The following is a 22,519-nucleotide window of genomic DNA, read 5'->3' on the forward strand; positions in this document are numbered from 1 at the left end:
TGCATTGGCAAACCATCACGGCGATCTGGTTGGCACAAGATAGAAACAAAACTCTTCTGAAATTGCTACGTGTGTACTGATCTAGCAGATCAACTCTAGTGAAAGGAGTCTAATATTCATATATTCGTGTATTGAAGACAATGCAAGTCAACAGTGCATAGCTGTTAGACGGCGTCCTCTTGATATCATCAGGCTTCACTATCTTCCTCACTCTCTTGACCAGACCGTGGCCTCTTTGCAGGCGAAATCTCACCACTGGGGCGTCTGCGCCGCTGCCGACCCATATCGTCAAGCTCTTCCAGCCGAGCTAGCACACTGGCGAGGTGTTTTCGCGCCGCAAGCTCTTTCTTACTGCTGTCGTTCTGGGGTCTGTAATATTCTCCCACGAGAGCTACCAACGCGTGATAGCATTCGTATAGCAGGATTCGGATGTGTGCGTTTTCCCTATCTTCGATGATATTGGGTGACGCGGTGTCTTGGCCCGGTATCGGGTTATCAAAACCTCGCCAGAATTCGTCCGAGGGCGATGGTGTCTTGCTGAAGACGGAGGCTATGAGAGGGTCACCAAAGATACAGTTGCTCCATTGTCGTAATCCTGTTAGCTCGATTTGCTTCCCAACTAACTCCTCTGGTGTTGCGCGATCTTCTTTCTCGCTGGTATCGTCATGGATAGCTATTCTGTAGTCTGGTCGCCTCTTCCTCACAAGGTTCGATCTTCTGGACATACCGCGTGCTAATTTCGACTCTGGCACCCCTTTCAGTTCCTCAGCAGGCGACTTAAATTTCTTGGAAGTTTCGCAGATACGATACACTAATGTGTTCGAGTCTTCTCCGGCGTCTATGACAACTAGACTGGGATTTGTCACCGCATCGAGCAGATGTGCAAAGCGGGCAAACTGATATCGGACGTTTTTGTAGTTAAGCATAATGGTCAGATCCTCACCGTCACGGAGGACGGATTCAATCAAGCTATGAAACGCCACTCCCCATGAATCAGCGCCCTTTGAATCACTTAAGCTTCCCTCAAAACGTCGTGGCGGATGATGGACAACTGACGGCGGGACCGAGAGCACATCGGCAGCAATACCAAATTTCCTTGTTGGTGAAACCTGACTGGCTATCCGACGGAGAAGTTGACCGGTTTGGAAGTCCACAATCCTTCGTTCGCTGTAACTTAGAGATTTAGAGAGTGCGGATATGGCTGCACCTCGTGGTGGTCGGACAAGGTTGTATTCAACTGGCGACATGCCGCTGACAGACTCATGCCTGATTAGGAGAGGCAGATACGCAGTCAACATATTATCAGGAGCCTCACTGCCCAACACCAATCCAGTGGCCTTGCTCATGGATTCTTTCGTAACAGAACTTGAGCAGACTTTTCTTTCTCTGGAATTAGAAGAAAGCCACTTCAGCAAAGCAGCTTCTGAACCCAGTGTTGACTTTTCGGATCGCAGCAGGCGTATAACTGGAGGTGGAGGTAATGCCAGTAGAAGACTTGGGCCCTCGGTGACTTTAACATTATAAAGTCGTTGCAATCGAGCTGAAGGAATAACCTCAAGTTCTCTGACCGACAGACGAGGGCTGATACCACTGAGGAGGGAGAGGACGGAACTCTCTGGCGGAGCAGCCGCCATGGGGATGAGAGGTGAGGTAGGAGTAGGTTCAGTTGAGGAGGACTCAGTAAAGGCCAAGTCTCGGGCCGAACGGGGGATATTGTCATGTACAAGGTTGCAGCTCTTTTGCGCAACACAATGGCTCAGGAGGGGCAGACTGCCGTCGTCCCGAAGGGTGCATTGGTACGACAGTCGAGTCATAAGGAGACGGGTATATATGAGTAGGCGAAGCGAAATGTTTGGTCGTGGGATGCTCGGGAAGAAAGTGGCGGCTAGATGGAGGCGATGGTTGGCGAGGGTTGAAGGATAACTGTGCAGTAATCCATAAGAGAATGGGGTTCGGCCTCTGGCGAGTTTGACAGACTATATCAAAGGTAGAGCCGAGTACAACTGTTGTCTGCGATGCGTGCCTCGCAGACAAATACACAAACAGGGAGATGATCCTGTTGCAACACAGGATGAGACAAAGTTTTATGGCAGCAGAGGCGAGAGAGTGTATGGAGAAATTATGTGCTTTGACAAGTCGACATTGTTTAGGGCAAGAGTTAGGAATGATCTCTATGAGACTGGAAGAGGATAATATAAAGGAATGGTAATATGTGGTAGGTTGCGAGGGTTGGAGATCATAAGTTGATTATTAGCTTCGCTACATGGGTTGGCTTCGTCTTCTCGAACGCCTCGTGCGTATGTAAAAGCAAGCGAATAAAGCGACAGGTCAGGCAATCAGATCTCAAACAGGAAAAAGCAAGAACCAAAAAAAAGGTGCCTTTGGTGTAGGGATTAACGAGGGTAGAGAAGATGAAGTGTGTATTAGCGAGAGAAGCGCCAGCATTGGTAGGCAGGCAGGCATCGTTCGGACCCGAGAGAGTGAGGATCATGCATGGTTGGTGATGTTAATAGAAGGGAATAGCGGAATGACTAGACAGGGATGCATGTCACCGCTGGTCAGCAAAAGAGCAGAGAAGCGAGAATTATGGGAATGCGATAGTTTGGCCATGGGGGATTGGTCAATTGCCAGCAGCAAAGGTACCTTGAGTAAAGGTTGAGAAGGGTCCACGCTCAAGAGGGCGGAATCTAGAACCGAGAGGCGGGGGATGTAAATGGTCGACGTAGCGAGCGAGACCTGGCCTGGCTTAAGTACAGTCAGCCAAGCAGGAAACGCATTATTACTTTATTTCTTCAAGAGAAACAAATGACTGCCCGATAATGATGATGATGACGATCGTGAAGCTTGGGGCAACGGCTGAGCTGAACTGATCTCAGCTGAGCTCACCGTCCCCCCTTTTCCTTTGACTCTTACCTTTAATCTTGAGTTTTGCAGCATCAGCATATGTAGGGACCCGATGCCAGCCCTGGCCGTATCATGAATGCATGCATGGATGAATGTATGCATGTGTTGTAATCATAGAAACAACCAGGCTTTGCAAGATCTTTCTTGTCCCTATCCCGCCAGAACGGTGAAGCCGAAGCTAGACGTCATTGAACGTAAAACTACGTTACATACTGATGCACTTAACTGACGATAAACGACCAAAAAAAAAAGGGCGGAAACGAAATGAATGGGGAAATTTCCACTATACAGCACCACTCAGTCACAGTAACGTAGCAGCTGTTAGGTTACCGAGTGGGCAATCGCTTGCAGTCTTTAGCCTCAAGCCTCTTTTCTCTCCCCCAATTTGCCAAGACACAAGGGCGCGGAATGCTCCCCGAAGAACTACAGTAGAAGCATCGAAGGATCAAAGAGGTGAGACGAGACGATCTGACAACCTACTATAACTCATTCCTTATAATTTTGTTGTTTTGTTGTTTGTTGCAAAGGGTTTAGTCTAGAATCAGATCGCCATAGGCAAAGCGGACCGGAACGATTACCGCACTCGATCGAGCTTAACTACACCCGCTGTTCTGTAGTAGACTGTTTACTTAATGAATCTATTCTGTTAGAGTTCCACGACTATACGAAGGATGACAAGTCAGCATGTGAGTGTAAGCACCTCCTGTTCATAACCTTCGAGTATAACACGTCACAACTCTCTGCACATCTTCCTTCGTCCATGGACAAAACTGACGACGAGCGGAATGTCAGGCTCTAAATGAACCCATGCCTCTGGCGTGCATCGAGAAGCGAGTCGGGAAATTTATGATTGGCCAAGACAAGCGAAGCTGACCTGGAGCGCATTCCGTCAAGTCAAACCATCCCTGTCAAGACCCATCCCCTGAAGGTTGTTTGTTCTTTTACTCTTCGGTACGTACCTGCAATACTACCTTGTTACTATTACCTCCCAATTCAACCATCGCTCTATCAGAAATCTTCGCCTATTATACTACAGTTGGAACATGTTCTGACAACCAACTAAAGTAATTGGGGCCCATCTCAAGCCACTCCCGGTTTAATTTTACTATTCGGGAATGCAGCGGGCGAGAAATGAACCAAGTTAACCAGACTTGACTTTGTTTGTAGTCTCATCGTATATCAAAGGATCCTCCTGGTAACATACGAGGGCCTCAATATGCCCCTCTGAAACCCCAACGCAGTATATATGTGCGAATACGCGGTATGTAAGCATGGCTAAAACCGCCCTCACCATACACTGTACTTTCTTTGTCAAATCCTTTCTTTCACTCCCCCTCACATGAACAACAAGTCCAGCCATCCATCATCTTGCACTGCTCACCCTACTTACCTAGCCTTACGGCACGTCCCACATCCCGTGTGTCATGTGTGTACAACGAAGCTGGGGCTGGACAACAATATCCTGAGTTGTGCGCTAAAAACGGCCCCTACGTATCTCGATCCCAGCTGTGAGGTGACAGCGGCTTATGAAACCTGGACTATGGAGCGACAAAAGTCCTTCTAGGGATGAACCCAATTGTAGAAACCCCGTTCTTTTTCGGACTTCCATCAAACTCTGTCTAATGATGCATGCGATGATATATGCTAATTCGTCCTATGCGTGCCAGCCCACCGGCCATGATCCTTCCGTGGCCGCGTAAGTAATTATCCTTTTGCACCCTTCAAGCCAACTAAACCATGCAAACTCAAGGTTGCGTTGTTACTCCCCAGAGTTGTAACGGCCACCATACCCATGCTTTCATAATGAGCCCAAGTGGATGCTTTACAACTCCAGTATACCAAAACCTGAGAATCTATCTCGGCAGATATTTGACATCCTTTAAGTAACGCATAAAACGTGCCGGAGACTCTCATACGGCACCATTGAAGGTTTGTTCGAACCGCGCGAATCAGACGGTTGCTGTGTAGCCATGAGATAAAACGGCCGGCTCGCTTGGTATGACGATTGTTCTCCAACAACCACCGCAGTCAAAAGCAGACTTCCATACACCAGTGGCTCAAAATTTATGTTGATGCCGCAGCTTCCTTCTCGGCTGCAGGCTTACTCTCCTTCTTCTTATCATCCAAAGCCACCTTGTACAGCTCGTTCAGGTTGTAACGCTTCAGCTCCTCACTCTCCTTTCCATCGACAACCGAGACTCCGCAGAACGTCTTGACGCTAGTTAGTCTATAGTACTTCTGTGACACAGCGATAGGTGGAATACGCGAAGGAGGGGTGACCGCTTACCTGGAAAATCTCAACCAATACCACCTTGTCGGGATTGCTTAGGTTGACCTTGTGTTTAGGGTTGACCAAATCCGCAATCTTCTTTATCACGTCGCTCGATTTGAAGGCGGTGTGGTTGCGGATGTTGTACCTAATGGCGTACTGTAAGGGGGGGTTGTTAGATACATCAGACGGCACTGCTTGCGAATCATATCATCAACTTACCGTGCAGGCTGCAGAGCCATCAGTCTCTTCATTTGAAGAAACTGCCTCAGCGGTAGGAGCATCCTCTCCTGACTCCTTCTTGAGTTCAAAGTGCGGGCCCATCACAGTCCGGGCTACACGCTCGATGCCCTTGTCGGTAGCCTTATCCGTGTCAAAGACAGGTGTTAAGCGGTTGATGTACTTGGTCTTGCGCTGCATCGGGTCCGGACAGTCCTTAGCATCCTGGCAAATCTTGGCGACGAGCCGGAGAGGCTCGATGGGCTTCACTGTCTTCATGAAAAAGACACAGTCAAGGCCAGTCCCAATCGCTGTAAAGGTCTGCTTTGTCTTGGGCTTTGGCTGTGACAGACTAGCCAATTCCTTCTCGATGGAAGCCTCAATGTCACCACCATCTTCATCATCTTCGCCCTCTCCATCCTCCTTCGGAGCTTGTACCCCAAAAAGCGATTCGCCGTACTGCATCAGGTTAGTTGAGTAAACCTGTATACTAACAAACAACAGGCAAGTGAGCTGTAGTGGGCGAGTGACATACCTCGTCGCAGACAGTCTTGAACTCCCTTATGGCCTTGCCCCTCATACCTCTCGCGTAAGTCACCCAAATACCGGCATCTTCAACCTCTAGGGTTCTCCCTAGCTCCATCTGCTCGCTTTTCTTGGCTTTTTGGTGTGCCGTCTGCCACTTGCCAGACGCGCCTCCCTTTGATAAACGTCAGCTCATTTATTTCACGGAAGCCATTCAACACCCTCCAAGTCTGGCTGAAAGGTTAATTGCAAACAATGGCTCGTCCTTCGTGCTTACCTTGCTCTTCTTGAAGGCTTGGCCATTGCCACCAGGGCCCTGCTTCCGCTTACCAGCACCGCCGCTCATAATGTTACTGTGTCGAGGTAGATAGATGATATGTGTGAAATTGGATTATTGTTGACCGTTGCCGTAGTAGTTCTTAAATGAAGTGAATAATTAAGCCTTGATGTTAGTTTTAAAGAGACTTTGATCCAGCTTGAGGTCGTTGCACGTGGAGAATTTTGGCGCGAGCGAATCACGTGGTGCCTTTGTCTACCTTGTAGGCTATGATCGAACAACCCAAATCTTGAATATTATGATACAATTGAAAGACTGGTTGAAAATTTGACTTTCTAATATGTCAATTTGTGTTTCCAGGATGTTTTGGTACAATGCCTTTATGTTGTTGGGTGTTATTTATTGAATGCATGTGTAGATCGAGTAACCTCAACATTGATGAAAGTTATATTAGTACTGAAGCTTATGATGCCTACGAGACAAGCATGTGAGCCGTCAAGGAGTTGACAAAATCGCTTTTCAATTTGAAATACATAAAACATAAAAAATTGTGCCCATTCTATAATATGAACCATTTAAACCATTATAATTAGCCCAACAGAGACTCCAATCAAAGGGTCAAGTGCAGCCGGATAGTCATCCTGAATATCTGTTAAGCAAGACCACTTTCCAAACCCCGTCTATCAATTAATGTAACCGTCTAGTGCTTCTTGGCGTTGTTCCTGGCACTAGCCTCAGCGGTCAGAACCAGAGCGCGAGGAGCGTCTTCCCTGGGCATATAGAGCTCGACAAATTGCAAGCACTCAGCAGCATTGAACTCCTTGTTGGTAAGGAGCTCGTTGAGTTCGTTCTTGGTCTTGATCTGGAAGGTCTTGCAAGTCTTCTCGCCACCGAAAACGCTGACGAGGTCCTTGTACTTCCAGTTGTTGATGTCGTTGTAGACAGCATCCATGCCGTGAATGAATCGTTCAATGGTGAAACCATCGTTGCAGATGACGAAACTAGGACAAAGTTAGTTTGGGAAACAATAGCTCCGAAACTTTGATCACTTACATTGTGGGCTTGAGGCCATGTCGGATCATGGTGCTCAGCTCCTGAGCAGTCAGTTGGAAAGATCCATCACCGACAAAGAGGATTGTTCGGCCGTCCTTGCCGGCATCCTTAGCAGCGAGAGCAGCACCCTGGCAGGCACCAACAGACCAGCCTATGCTGCCCCAGAGGACTTGACTGAGGGCGGTGACATTACGAGGGAATCGAGTGTCCCAGATGCCAAAGTTCGCGGTACCAGTCTCAGTGACAACAATGTCATTGGGGATGAGGTATTCACCAACGCGAGGCCAGAACCAGGCTTGTGTGATGGTCTCGGAGTCGTCGTTGTTCTTCTCAACCTCGTTCCTTACTTCGGGAATGGAAGGAGCAGGCATAGACTTGGGGTCGACCTTGTCGATGATCTTGCGGAGGACTCCGCGCATGGCAACGCCAGGGTATGTGGAGTATCGGACCTTGCAGTGAGTGCTGTGGAAATCAACTGAGTTAATTTGAGATGTGCGGTAGGAGAAACCAGTGGTATTGAAGTCACTCTTCAGGGCACCAATGGTGAGAAGGAGATCAGATTCCTCGACAATGGTCTGGGCACGAGGAGGATGAGAGCCGTCACCGGCAAAGACACCGCCATAGTTGGGGTGGTCCTCGTTTACTGCACCCTTACCCATGGGGGTAACAAATACAGGGAGGTCGAGCTTGTCAACAAGCTGGTGAACCTCTTCGACAACACGGTGGCGGATGGCGCAGGAGTCGACCAAGATCACAGGGCGCTTGGCGGCGTACATGGCCTTGAGGATCTCGTCAACAACAAAGTCCTCGTTGCCAGGATCGTTCTTTGGCTCAGACAGGTCAATAGGGGTGTCGAGGCGAGCGCCCTCAACCTTTTCTTGGACCATGTCGGTAGGAACCATGATGTAGACAGGACGAGAGCGGAGCCAGCAGGTGCGGAGAGCAGTGTCGATCTGTTCGGCAATCTCAGAAGGCTTGTTGAGCTTGGCGACGTTGCACGAGATTTGAGAGCTCATGTTGGCAAAGACGTCAAAGTCACCGTTGCCGAGAGTGTGGTGAAGTAGCATTTGATCACGCTGCGAGATGGTAGAGGGGCATCCAACAATATGGACAACGGGGATGTGCTCAGAGTAAGATCCAGCAACACCGTTGATGGCAGAGAGCTCTCCAACACCGAAGGTGGTGATGAGAGCAGCCATCTTGGTAACACGGGCGTAGCCATCGGCAGCATAGGCTGGGAGATGTTGTTAGTAAACGGTATCATGATGAAGCTATTCAGATGAAGTGGAGTCATGATGAAACTTACCAGCATTGAGCTCGTTAACACTGCCGACCCACCTGAGGTTGCATTGTGGAAGATAGTCGAGAGCGACGAGGTTGTAATCGCCTGGAACGCCGTGAATAGATCGAACGCCGACCTCGTAGAGTCGCTTGAAGAGGTACTCAGCCACGTCAATTGGCTTTTGGAGGCTACTGTTGCTCATGATTGCGGTTTGATCGGTATGTTATGGAATGCTGTAGGCAAGATAAGGTTGGCTTGGAGGGGTAAAAGATGAGAGAAGCTCGAGGCTTATTTATAGGTTGTATGAGGACGAGATGTGATGTGAGATGTCTAGGCTGGAAGTAACCAAGACAACCAAAAAGAGGAATTGGAATGGTTGGTTGATGATTGATCGGTGGAATGATGAGGAAGGAAGAATGACATAACAGAGGAGGGGAAACGAAGGTGTTTATACCTTCCGTTGACGACACCACAGACAGTACATATCAAGGAAGGTAGGCAAGTAGTTGAAGCTTCCAATAGTGGAGGCGCGTACAGTACGGTGCAGCAACCAGCGCTTCACCAATGGGGGACCCTTGCGAGTTCCCTCTCTTCCAAACCTCGAATGGGTTGATCTGATCTGATCTGATGAATTGCCCAAAAATAAGACCATACTGCATGCACACAGGTAGCCCAGACCTGGACCCAGAGTTGGACCCAGAGTATAATCGGACCTGTCAAGGAGACAAGGCGGACATAAGCAAAGGAGATCAATCGTGTTGCTATTGCCCATGACTCTTGGGATAAAATCACGATATTTTATCGCTCGCGCCCGTAGTCAAGCGGCCGAAACCGCGATGCTAAGAACCTACTATCTACTACCTACCTTACCTATTGGTTTGGATGGGCTTTCGGATGAGAAATAGTGGTGAGCATAATCCAGTGAATGGGTGTGTGATGAGTGGTGATGTAATGTCTTGTCAGCGCCACTGGACGGGAAGTTAGGCGGCTCTTCCACTAACGACCCGTATGGTTAGTAGATGCAGTAGCTCTCTCTCCCATATCTTTCTTTAGGTACTGTGATTTTCACTGTCGAATTCACGGTGAACTGCGACAAGCATGGAAAGAAAATCATATGATGCCATGTGCCTTGAAACGGGGCCCTCTTAATCGGGCAGACTTGAAAGGTGAACGGGTCTAAGAACGTCTAGAAACACTTCTTAGGCTGTATGTTGTCAATGCTACGGGATGAGTGGATCTCTTCCAGAGGAATCGCATGCTTCTTCAACAGGGGGGGCATTTACGGGACCATGCCGCCAAGCACGATGGAAAAAGAAAGGAAAACTGCCAAAACCAGAGACTAAAACATATCATTGACAATATGGTTGCAGTAGTTAATCCACTGACCATAATATCATCTGCTAACTGTATCCTTACCTTCTTGACGTGGTTATTGAAGACGATGTCCCTCACTGACCGGGTAGTCCGAAGCTGTGCGGCCGAGTGTTGGCCGGGGCCATGCCGTAAAGATCACCACTTGGAATGGACAATGGCGTCGTCACAGTAAACCACGGCAATTGCTAACAGATACAGGATAACTGCGTATCAGATCCAGGGACCACGTATTCTTGTCGTTTTAACAGGGGCAACGGCGGTGGATGTCCATTAATCGGCAATTTTGTATGTACCTATCCATGCTGAAGATTAACAATTGCAATTATGTACTGCAACACATCTATCGGACAACCTGTCTACTCCGGGAGGGAGCAGCAACGTATTACATTGCATCTCGCATACGACCGTTACGTTCATGGTTGTCAGCAGCTACGTATGTGTAGTCATGGAGGCAAGAGATGACTACTAATGCATTGCATCGAGAAAATATCTCAATCAAATACCATCCTGTCCATTCATAAGTCACTATACTCGGTACTGCAATTGATCAAACCGACATACAATCATAAAACAAAACAATAACTAATTAGAATGACTCGTTGAAGGCATTACATGTCCGTAAAAGGCCCTTCCATCAAGCTCATGCCGAACTATAACGTGCTATCGACGTCCGATTTACACGAACAAGCCTTTACTTTCCTATGCTTTCCGCTCCCTGCCGTCAAATTCTCATGGGCGCCAAACCGATATCGTGTTACAATTTGCGGAACCATGATAATTAATTCTTGTCGTCCACGAATAGAGAGCATGGATTCAGCGAGGGGCAATGGCATGTGTGGTCTGACGTTGTAGGGTATGATAACCCGAGATATAGGAATCTAGTGGGTACTAATTCATACACCACCTTGACCCTAGCCTTGCCACACAGAGCCGTTTTGGCACAGCTTGATTTTCATTTCTTTTGCCAAAATAACGGCCCGGTAGTTACGTTGTGCGGCGTTGTCATGGATGTCAGATCATTCTTATCGCGCCTAAAGGGAGTTCTCCGAAAACAACAGGGATGCTCGGGTCGAGACAGCACGATGCAAGGGTACCAACTGGCGAGATCCGATCACTGGGAATTTCTACCTTTGTTATTTGGTTCCTGAGTTCGACTGCTTTCATCGCAATAATTAGCTTGTACCACATTTCTGATTGCTTTATTTATTCATATTCACAGAGCCTTAACTAGCAATGAAAACATTGAGAGCCATGTAGCGATGGCCCCTGTGAATATTAATGAATTGTAGTCCTCGTTTCGTTCTAGGCTGTGAAATTATACATCCAACTATCCTGAGATGAGATTCTATGTATGCGGTTCTATCTCCGATCCTTAATCTTACCATATTATACATGCTATTCTCTTCGCGTCTGCAACAGATGTCGTTGCTGTTCATCGGTCCGGCATCCACCACGTGTATCCACATAACGTCCAACGGTCCATCATGTCATTCCGCAATCGTACACCGCACACCGAAGGCCCTTGCTCTTTGGAACCACGATGAGTCGAGGTTGAGAAATGCCCATCTCTTGTATCGATACGCGCGCTAAGCTCCCGGCCCGACCGTCGATCCAACAGCCAGCCTTAACCTCTCAGCTCGGCTCGCTCAGGCCAGGATAGCGACAGTGACAGCTTAGTCACATCGGCCATCCTTCCAACCTGTCCGCCATCGTTCCTCCCACTTGGAACAGTCAAACTCAGGCTTACCCAGCTTACGGTTGACATCGTTGTGAGCGCCGCACAGCCACTTGCCAAACTCATCCCGGCTGTTGACCTGTGGCGCTTCACGTTTGAGGTAGCCCTGGAAGTCCTCGGCACATACCCAGCATGGATATAACTTTGAGAATAGACCGACGAAACTCAAAAGATCCGATTTCTGTCCAGTAGATGGTCTCTCTGGATACTGTGCTGCAATAGAGTGAAGCAGCGTCCATGTACTTCGGCCTAGTACCTCAACATCAGGAGGGCACTCGGCTGGAGGACGCTGAGTCTTTGCTTCTGCATCTTGTTTTAGTGTGCTCTTTGTTTGAGAAGCCCAAGCAGCGAAAGAAGTGCAGTTTCGACATCTGAACAAGGGTCAGTTAAACAAGGCTCCATTCACAGGGTGTCGATTCCGACAAAACTTACGGCTTGCCATCAGGGCCCAGTACTACACCTTTTGGGATCTTCTTAGGTGGCCCGGCAGAGCCTCCTGCGGGTAATGAGGCAGGGGCAACAGCCTGCTGTTGATCGTTGGGATCACTCGACATTGAGTGGTGCCACTGAGTGGGAGGTATGAGTGAGTGGATGTATGTCACCGTGTTTGGATGTGGCTGCCAAAGGAATTAGGGTAACCCAAGTAATAAGACGGGAATCTAATTCGGCGCTTCCGGAGAACAGCAAGCAAATAATCTATAATCCAACGTCAACAAACAAATGCCGAGGTATTCAGGAATCGAGAAACTGGCAGCAATTCGACCTGGGAAGCCTTTTGCAATTCTCGTGGCGTGACGTCGATTTGTCAGCCCAGTCTGGCAGTCTGGATAAGAAAAAGAAGCTAAAATACAATTCTATGGATATCATGGATCCCACCGCCTTATCGATAAGCACAGCGCCTTCCGTGCAGTTTCCAAAGGGCAAGTAAGGATATTTTTAGGCCGGAGCAACGCCGCTTTCCGGGTGAATATGGGGCGAGCAGCCCACTTTCGTCAATCACTTATCCTACTATCACCTTAGTACTAAGGTATTCTTATTCTCGCATTGATGTTATCCAAAAAAATCTAACAGTCACATCACTGCATGTTTCTGAATTTCCTAACTGGCTACTAACCTATGTTGCTGGAAGACCTCTGAACTACCGAAAGACAATGCCTTCCAATCTAGCTCCCAGCGTAACAAAAATCCCCATCCAGTCCATGGCTTCGAAGAAAGAGAGAAGGACTCGGAAATACTGACGATGATGAGCAACCAAAGCACGTTCTAAGAAACGTGATTCGGCACCAGATGAATGAGCTCAGGCAGGTTTCGAAATTTTGGTTCTGCTCCAGTAAGACTGAGATATCATTCACAGCCCTTTTAGCTTCAATCGATTGGTCATAACTCTACATCCAAATGTATTTGGCCACATGCGATCTTTACGCCTGTCTAGAGTACGATTCGCGGTAGATCTACTCAGTTTATGACACATAATCATGATAGCTTGGAGTAGTTTGTGGTTGAGCCACATAGTAACCCACTAGTCTAGCAAATGGCATTCTTGATACCTCTGGACTAGGTCTCCTGACTCATGCGCCACTGATACTCGAGAATGACTACAGCAGCCTTAATTTATGGCCTATGGGACCTGACGCTATCTTCTCCAGTCAAATCATGGATGAAGCGGCGGCGGTATAGAAGAAATATGGCCTTTTGAATGGTTATTTTCTGATTCAGTGTGATGGAAGTTCTGTCGGCGATTGACTCCTTCAGCGACTGTAGATTCAGTCAAGTAGGCAAGGCATCGATTGTTCCTTGAATCTTAGCTTCGATACCAGGAATGGCAGTCAATAATGGAAGCACCGTTTCTGTAATGTCTTCTATCTTAGCTTCTGCGTTGATCGCCCTGTGCCTCTGAATGTGAAAACCGGCCTATGGGGCTCTGAGAATAGTCGCAGGTGGGAGATCATCAAGTTCTATTGTAAGTTCATCATCTGTCAAGTACGATGGGCGACGTGTATCATAGTGGGAGTTCTCTTGTCATGCAAGGTAGCCAAACCTACGGATAAAGAAATATATGCTATACAGGACGTCCAAGTCCGTCATCAACACTCAGCTGATAAATGCCGGGTTTTCGTTCAGCGGGATGGCTCATGATGTGTACCCATACGTATAGTTACCCTGATTTCGATACCCATGAGAGACCAGTTCTCGATGTGTGTGCTGCCATGGATGTGTTTCTCGATGGCGAAATGCAAGCATCATCGCTCAGTCGTATACCCATGAGTGCATATAGTCTCTGATGTAGCAACCAAGCAGTGTATGGTATGCGTTATCTATAATTCTGCCTTCTACGGTTCAAAAAGTTTCAGCTAGGTCTTTTGAATGGATGCAAGCATGACTAGTAGCCTATCTGTAGAAAGATAGTACAAATTGCCCAGTAGAATGATCTTGAATATTGCATGAGTCAATATCAGACAATCCGCTATGACTTCGAAAGCGCCATCAGTGCATGTGATCAACAGTGCCTAACTGCCTAGGTACTACATCTTGAAGTGTCATGTGTAAACTCTCGTGGTGCGTAATCGAAACTGGTCATTTACGTCGTATCTGGATTTATCCACCCAAGTTGCGGCTCTGAAGCCATTGCAGTATTCGTAGCGAAGCAGAACTCGTCAACTTCATATCTGGCAATGTAAGTAAGAGTACTAGCGAGATAAGTCAAATGATCCGGCCTTGATCTCAACGTATTAACAAAGTAAGCCAAAGGATGAAGGACAAGTATCGGTTAGTGAAGTTTAAAAAGTAGGGTTCACCAGCTGATGGTCGTAGTGTGAGTTTATTGGCCAATTACCAATATTTGTGATACCAACTCTTGATGAACATGTTATTGGATGTATAACATAACAAGCATTCGGCGATGAACGATTTTTGCTCTTCTTTCTAACCCTCAACATTCAAGCCCAATTTTCATCTTTAGAACGATAGCACCGTGGGTTGCTGAAACAAGATCCTCTATTTACTACCAACCCCTTAACTCCGACCATTAATAAAGATCTGCTTCTATCATATCGACCCTTCATTGCTAATTTCCTTCTATACCAGCAGGTTTCTTGTGGGCTTCTTGCGCTCCTAGACCGTGTCCATCACGGAAGCGAAGGGTGCCCCGAAGGACAGAACCATCATATCCATAGTAATTCCCGCCATCACGCATGAGTTCCATGTAGCCAAGGATATTGGTCGGCTTGGCACAGCCTTTTCACTTACCAACTACGCCTTTCTGTCAGTGTTTCGCAAAATATACACCTTCTTGGATATCAAAACCACCTTTGTTACTTCTGTCGCGTTCTTTGGAACCGACTCGGCTCTTCGTAGTGCTGGTTCGAACTCAATTGCTCTTATTATCGTAGAGCCACTGTGTGTTTTGGTGTTGTAAGCAATCTGCTCTCGTTAGATATTCTCGTCATCCATCAAGGACTAAGCTGTGACTTACATTATCATAACTCATCATTCGTGCGCCGTAGGGTATTGTTGACGCTCGATCTGCTCCTGAGCCGCGAGGCCTGCAACAGCTTGCGCAACAGCTTCCAAAGCTGGTTCGGTAGGAGCAGAAGCAATAGGAGCAGGTACAGGGGCTGGAGCCGGAGCAGGTGCTGGAGCGGGGGTTGGAGCGGGTGCTGGTGGTTGTTGTGTGGGTTGAGCAATATCAACGTTGTGAGGGGGCGGTGGGTATTCGCCTGTCGCATCAAACAACTGCGATTGCAAGTGGACGATGTAATCCCTCAGCGCATGGTTATCTGACTGGAGGGATTTGAAAGATTGCTCCATGTCCATGTATTCGCGTACCTGCTGCTCGAGTTTCTTGATATAGCCCTCTTTGCGCTGTCGGAATGCTCTCTATCGATGAATTGTTGGTCAAACAGCTCAACAAGCAGCAAAGCAATCTTGCTTAGCAACAAGCCAGTATTCTTTACTTACCTGAGCGGCCCTATTTTGCGCTGCACGTTTTGACTGAGATAGTTCACGCTTAGCCTTGCTGCGACCGTCACCATGGTCGTCCGGCGACATGTGAGGCGGGGGCATGGAGGCAATTGGAGCGTTGGATGGGCCAGCCGAGGCACCTGGGCTATGCCCAGATGGAGGAACGATAGGCATCATGGTTGCGGTGGGTGCGTTATTGGCCCGGGCGCGAAGGTCAGGGTGAATATGAGCTTCAACCTCGCCTTTGGCGGCTAGAGCTCTGGGTTGATCTTGAGGATTGGACGAGTGATCGAAGCCATTCGACGGCCGCGCAGGAGCCGGCTGAAGTGGTTGATGCCGAGTATCACGAGGAGCAGGAGAGGTTGGCGAGGACGAGCTTGTCGCGTCGTGGTTCTTGAGTAGCTCGAGCTGTGCGCGCAAATGCTGCTCTATTTAGAGGGGTCGGTTTTTAGCCAATGCGATCAGAAGCTACGCCAACGGTAATTGAAGTAGACGCGAAGCCGAAAGAGCAGGAAACGGGTATTGCGTTCAAGTGATGAGGATAAGGAGCTCTAAGTGTATTGTATATCGGGTTGCGCGAAAACGCGACAAGGATGCTATTCAGATGGTCGAGAGATACAAGAGAGCGCTATGAGTGTCGCAATAGACCAAGGCCAATCAGAGGCGCAGTGCAGTGCAGATAATAGATAGAGTTGTGGTTTCAGAACAACACACACTCGAATAAAGAAACGGACGAGACGCAACAAGAAAGGAAAGAGAGAGAGAGAGAGAGTGTTATCTTAACTAACCTGGATTATTGGCGCCGCTTGCTGAGGAGTTCTGCATGCTTAAGCTCTGGGGGAGGAGAGTCTGACTCAGCATCCGAGTAGTGGTGGCCCAGGGCGATGATTATTACTGCGACGAGGGGGGACCTGATGCTGACTGACGGAGACGAGTGAGAAGAGAGGCTGGTGGAAGAGGAACGGATTATGTAACCTGGATCCGTGGGCCTTTTCAATGAGCGTGTGAGTGGTGACCCAAGTCGGAAAATGGCGTGGCTGGGCCGGGGACGCTTCTGCTCTCCGCTTTGCTTGACGGACTAGGCTAACCTGAGCTTAGATGGGTTTAGGTAGTTTGGTATGGTTATCGCTCGCTTGTCGCTTGCTCGCTTCTGTAATGTAATGGCGGATGGGTGTAGTTACTGTACACACGTGTGTGCGGAACTTGAGGACGTCTCTGGTTCTGACAGTATCGACTAGAACAAGCCTGGAGTGCTGAGGACGACTTGCGCGGAAGCCCAAAACGCGCGCGAGCTTGTCTGTGCTGGGGTTTGATGTTAAGTAAACTGTCTTAGCCGTGATGCAATCTTGGTGAAGCCTCAATTCGAGTAACAAAGACGCGTCAACTGAGGCCAATGTTGTTTTGGTGAGAATCGTTCAGATTCTAGGCAGTCTTCTTATCAAAAGCGAAACCCAAAAGCCTTCTTTCTATCTCTCTTCTTGTTTCCGACACCGGCCGTTCTGATACTTGACGCGATGGGAATAAACGATGGGTTCGAATTAGAAGATTGGATGGATTTGCTGACTGATGCAGGAAGGGAACGTTGTTGCAGTAGGGAAAATATTTGTCAGCGGGCAGAAGACAAGAAGTAAGGAGCTAGGACCACCTAACCTCGGCCACTGTGCTTGCACCTTCCTCATGTCTCATGTGCAGAGCCCCACTCTCAAGACAATTATCCATCCTGCCATGGCGTTGACGCATACCTACATACATGTATTTAGGCTTCGGAGCATTTCAATCTGGCTTTCGGCGTGTAATCAGACATCGATACGACCTTGAATCCCATGCATGGTGATAGTTTACTTTGGCCATGTTGCAGGAGCCAAAGTCTCAATGCCCCTCCACGCTTCTGATTGGTAAGAAGTGTTGCAGGCACATTCACATCTGTTCAGGACTGCCACTTAAAGATTGCACAATTGGTAAATCCTGTTCCATCAATAGCGTCCGGTTGTTTCCTTTGTGAGTTTACTTGGAATAAGATTTTAGCTGGCTTGGTTGTCAAGGTCGCCGGCTCTTCAAGCCTTTATCTGGATTCACTATCCATCCACATGAGATACCTACCTCCAATTACATACAGATGGTTCAGCGTTGATAAATAATGATAAAATGTTTTCCTCCAAGTTCCTCGTCACGCTAAATCCGTCCAATAAGTTTGGAGCCTCTTCCGAGCTTTCCGGCCCCTAATAGTGTCTGCGAGATGCAAGCTAGAATGGTGTAAGTAGACGGTGTAATACGGCTTGATAAAAAGAAATGCAAAAAAACCCATGCCTAGCTGACTTATAAGTCAAGCCTACGGATGTACTGTAGTGGCGTATTAAACAATTTACCCGTTATAGGCATTATTATATCTACTAGTGAGGGTGTGCAGTAGTTCTGTTATATCTTGGTACTAAAGAGGTAGCCATTGTATCAGATACTCACTCTGCAACTTGTCTCGTGCTCGATCTTGTCGAGTCTTTGACTGATCCAGTTGCTTAACGACGGAGACTACCAGGACACTTCATTAGGACGACTAATAAAGTCAAAACTCCTCGACTTCCATTAATTTATTCGCGAACCATTAAAATGTGACAATATTCCGGAATTCATGTCAATGCGATTGTTAGTGGGTACACACCAGCCCACCAATAAAAGTGTATGTGAAAAGTACTTTCAATCTTGTCTCTCACTCCATTCTCGCCTCTCACCATCCAATCCTTTCAGCCTCATCAACCAACCCACTATCATTGGCAAGTTCAACTCGTCTCTTCCTACAATGCGCCCTATTCAAACCTCAGCCCGTCTTCCATCACTATTCCGCTTTGCATCATCAATGGCTCAGCCACGATTTTCCGCTGGTACTGACAGCGCGAGTGTAACGCCCGCGCTGAACGCACTGCTCACTTCAGAGGGTGGGCGATGGACATTGGCCAAAGACGGCACTGCCTTGGAGAGGCAGTTCAAGTTCAAGACTTTTGGAAAGACGTGGGTAAGTCCAGCTAGTGAACTGGCAACAATCCCAGTCATGTGTCCTATTGGGGGTTTATAATTGTGAAGATGCAGATAAAAGGCACAGGCCACTGGCTAATTCATCACAGGATTTCATGACAGGAGTTTCTCTTCAATGCAAAATCAAGAACCACCATCCCGAATGGTCCAACGTGAGTCCGTTTCTATATTCGAGCCGTTACAGCCAACTCACTGCATGAATCAAGGTTTACAACACCACTTTCATCCGTTGGACAACGCATAACCCAGCTGGTCTCTCTGACAAAGACATTGCCATGGCTGCGCAGTGCGACGCTCTCGCGGCACAACTAGGCGAGCTACCTCCGGAGCCGGAAACTTTATCCACGGCCGAGGTGGGGGACCAAAGTTGCGCAATCAGTGGCTTGGCGGATCAAGCTGCTGGAGCAGCGGGAGACTGCTGTACGCCCAAGAGGAAATGATAAATAATGCGTCTGAGGCCGGTATCTCGTACTTTGGAACTGCTTCACTGAAGACGAAAACGAAGAAGATACTATGCAGCTGCGAAAACTCTGAGTTGGAGTGTGTGTTGAGTCTACTAGCATACATAACAAGACTTTCAAGGTTCTACACAGGCTATCAACTGTGATATTGACGAGGTATCGTCATGACAGGCTCTGCAGATTCGCGGTAATAATTAGACAACGAACGATGTTGATTATTAAATATGTCTAAAAGCCTCTCCTGGGCAATGTTTTGTATATACAAGCGTAAAAAGTCGTTCTTAGTTAACATCCCCAAACGCCATGCGAATGCTCGAGTCGCGAGTGTAGTGATGCAGACTATGATGTCCGCCGAGCGATCGTCCAAGTCTCCATCATGATCAACAGTCTCCTCTTTTGTCTATGGTCGTAAAATCCTGTGCTACCCAGACTCGATTCACCGCAATCGATCATTTGTCGTCGTGCCGGATTTTCTCCGTGGCAGTCTATTGCTGCTTCTGGGCCTTGATGGCAGCGAGCTTCTTCTCGCGGCGGCGCTTGTGAGCGTCGGCACCGGCCTCGGTGTCCAGGCAGTAGTCCCACCAGGTGAAGCTGGAGGCGTAGTTGCCGATGAACTTCTCGTGGTGAAGATCGTGGTGATGAGCGCCAGCCCAGACGGGGAGGATGTGGCGCAGACTCCAGGGAAAGTCATAGCCGCTGTGAGAGTCGATGGCCTGGAAAAGACGGAGAACGATCCAGGTGTACATGGTGAAGAGGTGGAGCTCGCCAGTAACAGCAAGGAGGACAATTGGGCATCCAACGACACCAATTCCGAGGAGAGCAGTTTCGATGGGTGAAGCATACTCAGCGGCGAGACCGAAAGGAGCGGAGTAGGTGTGGTGCATCTTGTGGATGGCCTTGTAGAGGGGACCGTAGTGCAGAGCACGGTGGAACCAGTAGTGCCAAGCATCCTCCATCACGAAGCAAATAGCGATTTGGAGAGCCATCTTCCACACAGGAGGGAAAGGCACGCCGTAGTCCATGCCGAAGTAGGTAGCGATGGGGTGGAAGAACCAGATCTGAGGGAGTTCGGCGGTGAAGTGGCTGATGAGAACAATGGCGGCACAGTCCCATTGCTCCTTAATGGTGGGAATCTTTTGCTTCTGGATTCGGAATTGCTGGAAGTAGGGGATGAAATCCATCAGCATGAAGGGAATGCAGCGGCCGAAGTAGACAAGTTCGTGGAGAACAAAACTCATGATACCGGTCGCGAGGGTGTCGTTCTGCATCCAAAGGTACCAAGCCTGAATCGAGTGTTAGTATTGTTGTTTTTCGGATTCGCGATATAGGGATCAGGTGGACGTACGGCCCAAAGTTTCTCGACCATGTTGAGCTGGACATTGTACTTAGAAACCTCCTCGAGGACGACAAAGTAGTCCTTGGTTTGGTTGAAGGACGCGAAAGAGGTCGCGTTTCTGTAGAAAATGGGGTTAGAAAAGTGTTGCTGAGGCATTGGCGCAATTTGCGTCTGGATATAAGGGATACTCACAGCGCATCCATGGCGAAAGTGGTATACTTATGACAAAAGTAGGGTAAGGAAGGAATCTCAGGTAAGGAAGAAAGATACCAACTGGCACCAGGTCAAGTCTAGAGTCGTCGAGAAAGGCGGCTCTAGTTACAAAAGGGAAGGGTCGACAATGGCGAGGGCGATGGTGAAAAAGGAGACAAGACGGTGGCTGTTGGGAGGTTTTATCATTTCCTCGATCGCCCGGCCCCAAGTATCTCATAGGGGGTCCCCATTGAAAATGGTGGGCAGCGGGCCTTGTCTTAGTTTGCTGCTTGGCCACACGCTGGGCGTCCGTTCACTAGTAACTTCATGTTAGGGACGGAGCTTTGCAGGGCAGAGCAAGAAAAACAAAAGCAACACACGCAGCTTTTGCGCCGTTTCGCATTGTGTCGGTACGTATCGCTGCCAAAATTGCACATTAGATTCGCCATCACACACCCTGTATCTAAACGAATCAGGGACCTGAATCTCCAGACCCTGTGCCAGTCAGCCAACCATAGTAGAGGACCCCTGAGCTTTCTCTGGCCCGTGCGTCCGGCAGCCTTGATAGCAGATGGAATTTAGAAATGGTTCCAGAATGAGGCCACAACCAGATTGTCTTCCCGTCTTCCGAGCCCAGTCAGCCAGTCAGAGCGAAGACTTATTGATTAAAGGTCGTCACCGCTATAAACAAATCGCATGTGTATCTTCGGCGTCAAGTTCACGGGGATCTGACGGGAATTCCAAGGGATTAATTAGACCATGGAAGTCCCTGTACTTGTTGCTAACCTTCTCGTACCTAGACAAGGGTCCGTCCAACAGTCTGTCTGCAACTGCCATTGAGGGCGGTGAAGATCTCAATCAGGCATGATGCACTTGCCACTACAGAGGCTGATTGGTGCATGCGTAGTCTTTTCACTAATGTTAAACTGATACGGAAGTGTCATTGACTAAATCCAGCGAGTGTGTTTCTGTCTCGGTTTCTGCATCATCCTCGCCATGGACTGTTCATATTGATTACAACAATTAATTTTATATTCAACGCGCCCGGTATGGATTACGTGGGAGTACGTTAACAGAGAGAGTCCGATTCAGGATCTCATTCTGTGCGTGTATTCGTCCAATTGTGAAAAGGGTCCCTGAAAGCTGTAAACAGCACTCTCCGATGGCAAGAGTTCGGAAAAAGTGGTGTGTTATTGGAGGTTATGAGGCGATAAAAAATCGTTAAATAGATACCCACTGGTTGAATGCCGATCCAGTCGAGGGGCAAAGTATCCGATTATCAATTCCGATCTACTGGGTCACACAACACCACCACCCCTTAACTCCAGATTTGGAGCCTTGTTCCGCGCGGCGCGGTAGTCTCTGTCTCGTTTTCGGCTCCAGCTAAGAATACAACATTTTTCCATACCTGGGGATACCTCTCCCGTCTACTAGGTAGGGTTTTCATCGTCCGCAGAACTCATGCGATTACCAGCAGGCATAATTGACTATGTGGTGTTTTTCAATTAAAGCCCTTGTATTTAATCGACCCAGATGATACGATCCAAAACTGGCTTGCTGCTCAAAGTGTACTTTAATGATACTAGATTGGGGTTAGCTCGTGGAGGTCCCGAACATCCTGACGTGACGTTTACAGCGCAAATGCGATCCCGAATACGACATTTCTAAACCCTCCGTTTGAAACTGTCATGGGTAACAATAACGGAGAGGCCTCAAAGCAGTGGTGTAGATTAACTTGCAGCTAATATGTATGCAGAGTAAGTTTGAAGTACAGATAAATTTAACTTGAATATTCAAGATGTCAGCTAAACGTGACTCTTCTCATCCTGCAATGGTGCCCCCAGCCGTCCATCAATTCGCATAATTGATGCTTCAGAGCTCGCATCCAATGAAGCCAGCTGGATA

The 22,519-nt window shown here is 48.2% G+C and overlaps 7 protein-coding genes across 7 annotated transcripts; 1 reads left to right on the plus strand and 6 right to left on the minus strand.

Annotated features, from left to right (window-relative positions):
* Positions 1-188: 188 nt before the first annotated feature.
* Positions 189-1,634, minus strand: FGSG_09836 (uncharacterized protein; the record flags this gene model as incomplete). Its single annotated transcript, XM_011329546.1, has 1 exon — positions 189-1,634. The coding sequence occupies one exon, from the start codon at positions 1,632-1,634 to the stop codon at positions 189-191; it is 1,446 nt and encodes a 481-aa protein (XP_011327848.1).
* A 3,334-nt stretch (positions 1,635-4,968) lies between these two features.
* Positions 4,969-6,263, minus strand: FGSG_09835 (uncharacterized protein; the record flags this gene model as incomplete). The annotated part of the gene is made up of 5 exons (XM_011329547.1): positions 4,969-5,142; positions 5,192-5,332; positions 5,396-5,875; positions 5,928-6,092; positions 6,195-6,263. 5 exons carry the CDS (start codon positions 6,261-6,263, stop codon positions 4,969-4,971), a joined length of 1,029 nt encoding a protein of 342 aa, XP_011327849.1.
* A 336-nt stretch (positions 6,264-6,599) lies between these two features.
* FGSG_09834 (pyruvate decarboxylase) lies at positions 6,600-8,750 on the minus strand. The gene is made up of 3 exons (XM_011329548.1): positions 8,554-8,750; positions 7,248-8,481; positions 6,600-7,195 (listed from the first exon to the last, which is right to left on the minus strand). Exons 1-3 carry the CDS (start codon positions 8,729-8,731, stop codon positions 6,895-6,897), a joined length of 1,713 nt encoding a protein of 570 aa, XP_011327850.1. The 5' UTR covers positions 8,732-8,750; the 3' UTR covers positions 6,600-6,894.
* A 2,826-nt stretch (positions 8,751-11,576) lies between these two features.
* On the minus strand, positions 11,577-12,192 carry FGSG_09833 (uncharacterized protein; the record flags this gene model as incomplete). Its single annotated transcript, XM_011329549.1, has 2 exons — positions 11,577-12,009; positions 12,071-12,192. The coding sequence occupies 2 exons, from the start codon at positions 12,190-12,192 to the stop codon at positions 11,577-11,579; spliced, it is 555 nt and encodes a 184-aa protein (XP_011327851.1).
* A 2,932-nt stretch (positions 12,193-15,124) lies between these two features.
* Positions 15,125-16,423, minus strand: FGSG_09832 (uncharacterized protein; the record flags this gene model as incomplete). Its single annotated transcript, XM_011329550.1, has 3 exons — positions 15,125-15,514; positions 15,596-16,026; positions 16,387-16,423. 3 exons carry the CDS (start codon positions 16,421-16,423, stop codon positions 15,125-15,127), a joined length of 858 nt encoding a protein of 285 aa, XP_011327852.1.
* A 2,026-nt stretch (positions 16,424-18,449) lies between these two features.
* Positions 18,450-19,065, plus strand: FGSG_09831 (uncharacterized protein; the record flags this gene model as incomplete). The annotated part of the gene is made up of 3 exons (XM_011329551.1): positions 18,450-18,605; positions 18,715-18,777; positions 18,832-19,065. 3 exons carry the CDS (start codon positions 18,450-18,452, stop codon positions 19,063-19,065), a joined length of 453 nt encoding a protein of 150 aa, XP_011327853.1.
* Positions 19,066-19,281: 216 nt separating this feature from the next.
* FGSG_09830 (C-4 methylsterol oxidase) lies at positions 19,282-20,759 on the minus strand. The gene is made up of 3 exons (XM_011329552.1): positions 20,615-20,759; positions 20,432-20,540; positions 19,282-20,369 (listed from the first exon to the last, which is right to left on the minus strand). The coding sequence occupies exons 1-3, from the start codon at positions 20,623-20,625 to the stop codon at positions 19,572-19,574; spliced, it is 918 nt and encodes a 305-aa protein (XP_011327854.1). The 5' UTR covers positions 20,626-20,759; the 3' UTR covers positions 19,282-19,571.
* Between the last annotated feature and the right edge of the window lie 1,760 nt (positions 20,760-22,519).

This window comes from Fusarium graminearum, chromosome 4, assembly GCF_000240135.3.
Source record: "Fusarium graminearum PH-1 chromosome 4, whole genome shotgun sequence".
Taxonomy (NCBI): domain Eukaryota; kingdom Fungi; phylum Ascomycota; class Sordariomycetes; order Hypocreales; family Nectriaceae; genus Fusarium; species Fusarium graminearum.

Bases quoted from the DNA above. Each gene is read 5' to 3' on its own strand.
- FGSG_09834 (XM_011329548.1), bottom strand. From the start codon at position 8,731: ATGAGCAACAGTAGCCTCCAAAAGCCAATTGACGTGGCTGAGTACCTC. The intron at 8,482-8,553 runs GTAAGTTTCATC...AACATCTCCCAG, and splicing joins TGTTAACGAGCTCAATGCTG to CCTATGCTGCCGATGGCTAC. The intron at 7,196-7,247 runs GTAAGTGATCAA...ACTTTGTCCTAG, and splicing joins CATGGCCTCAAGCCCACAAT to TTTCGTCATCTGCAACGATG.
- FGSG_09830 (XM_011329552.1), bottom strand. The intron at 20,370-20,431 runs GTACGTCCACCT...CACTCGATTCAG, and splicing joins TGGTCGAGAAACTTTGGGCC to GCTTGGTACCTTTGGATGCA.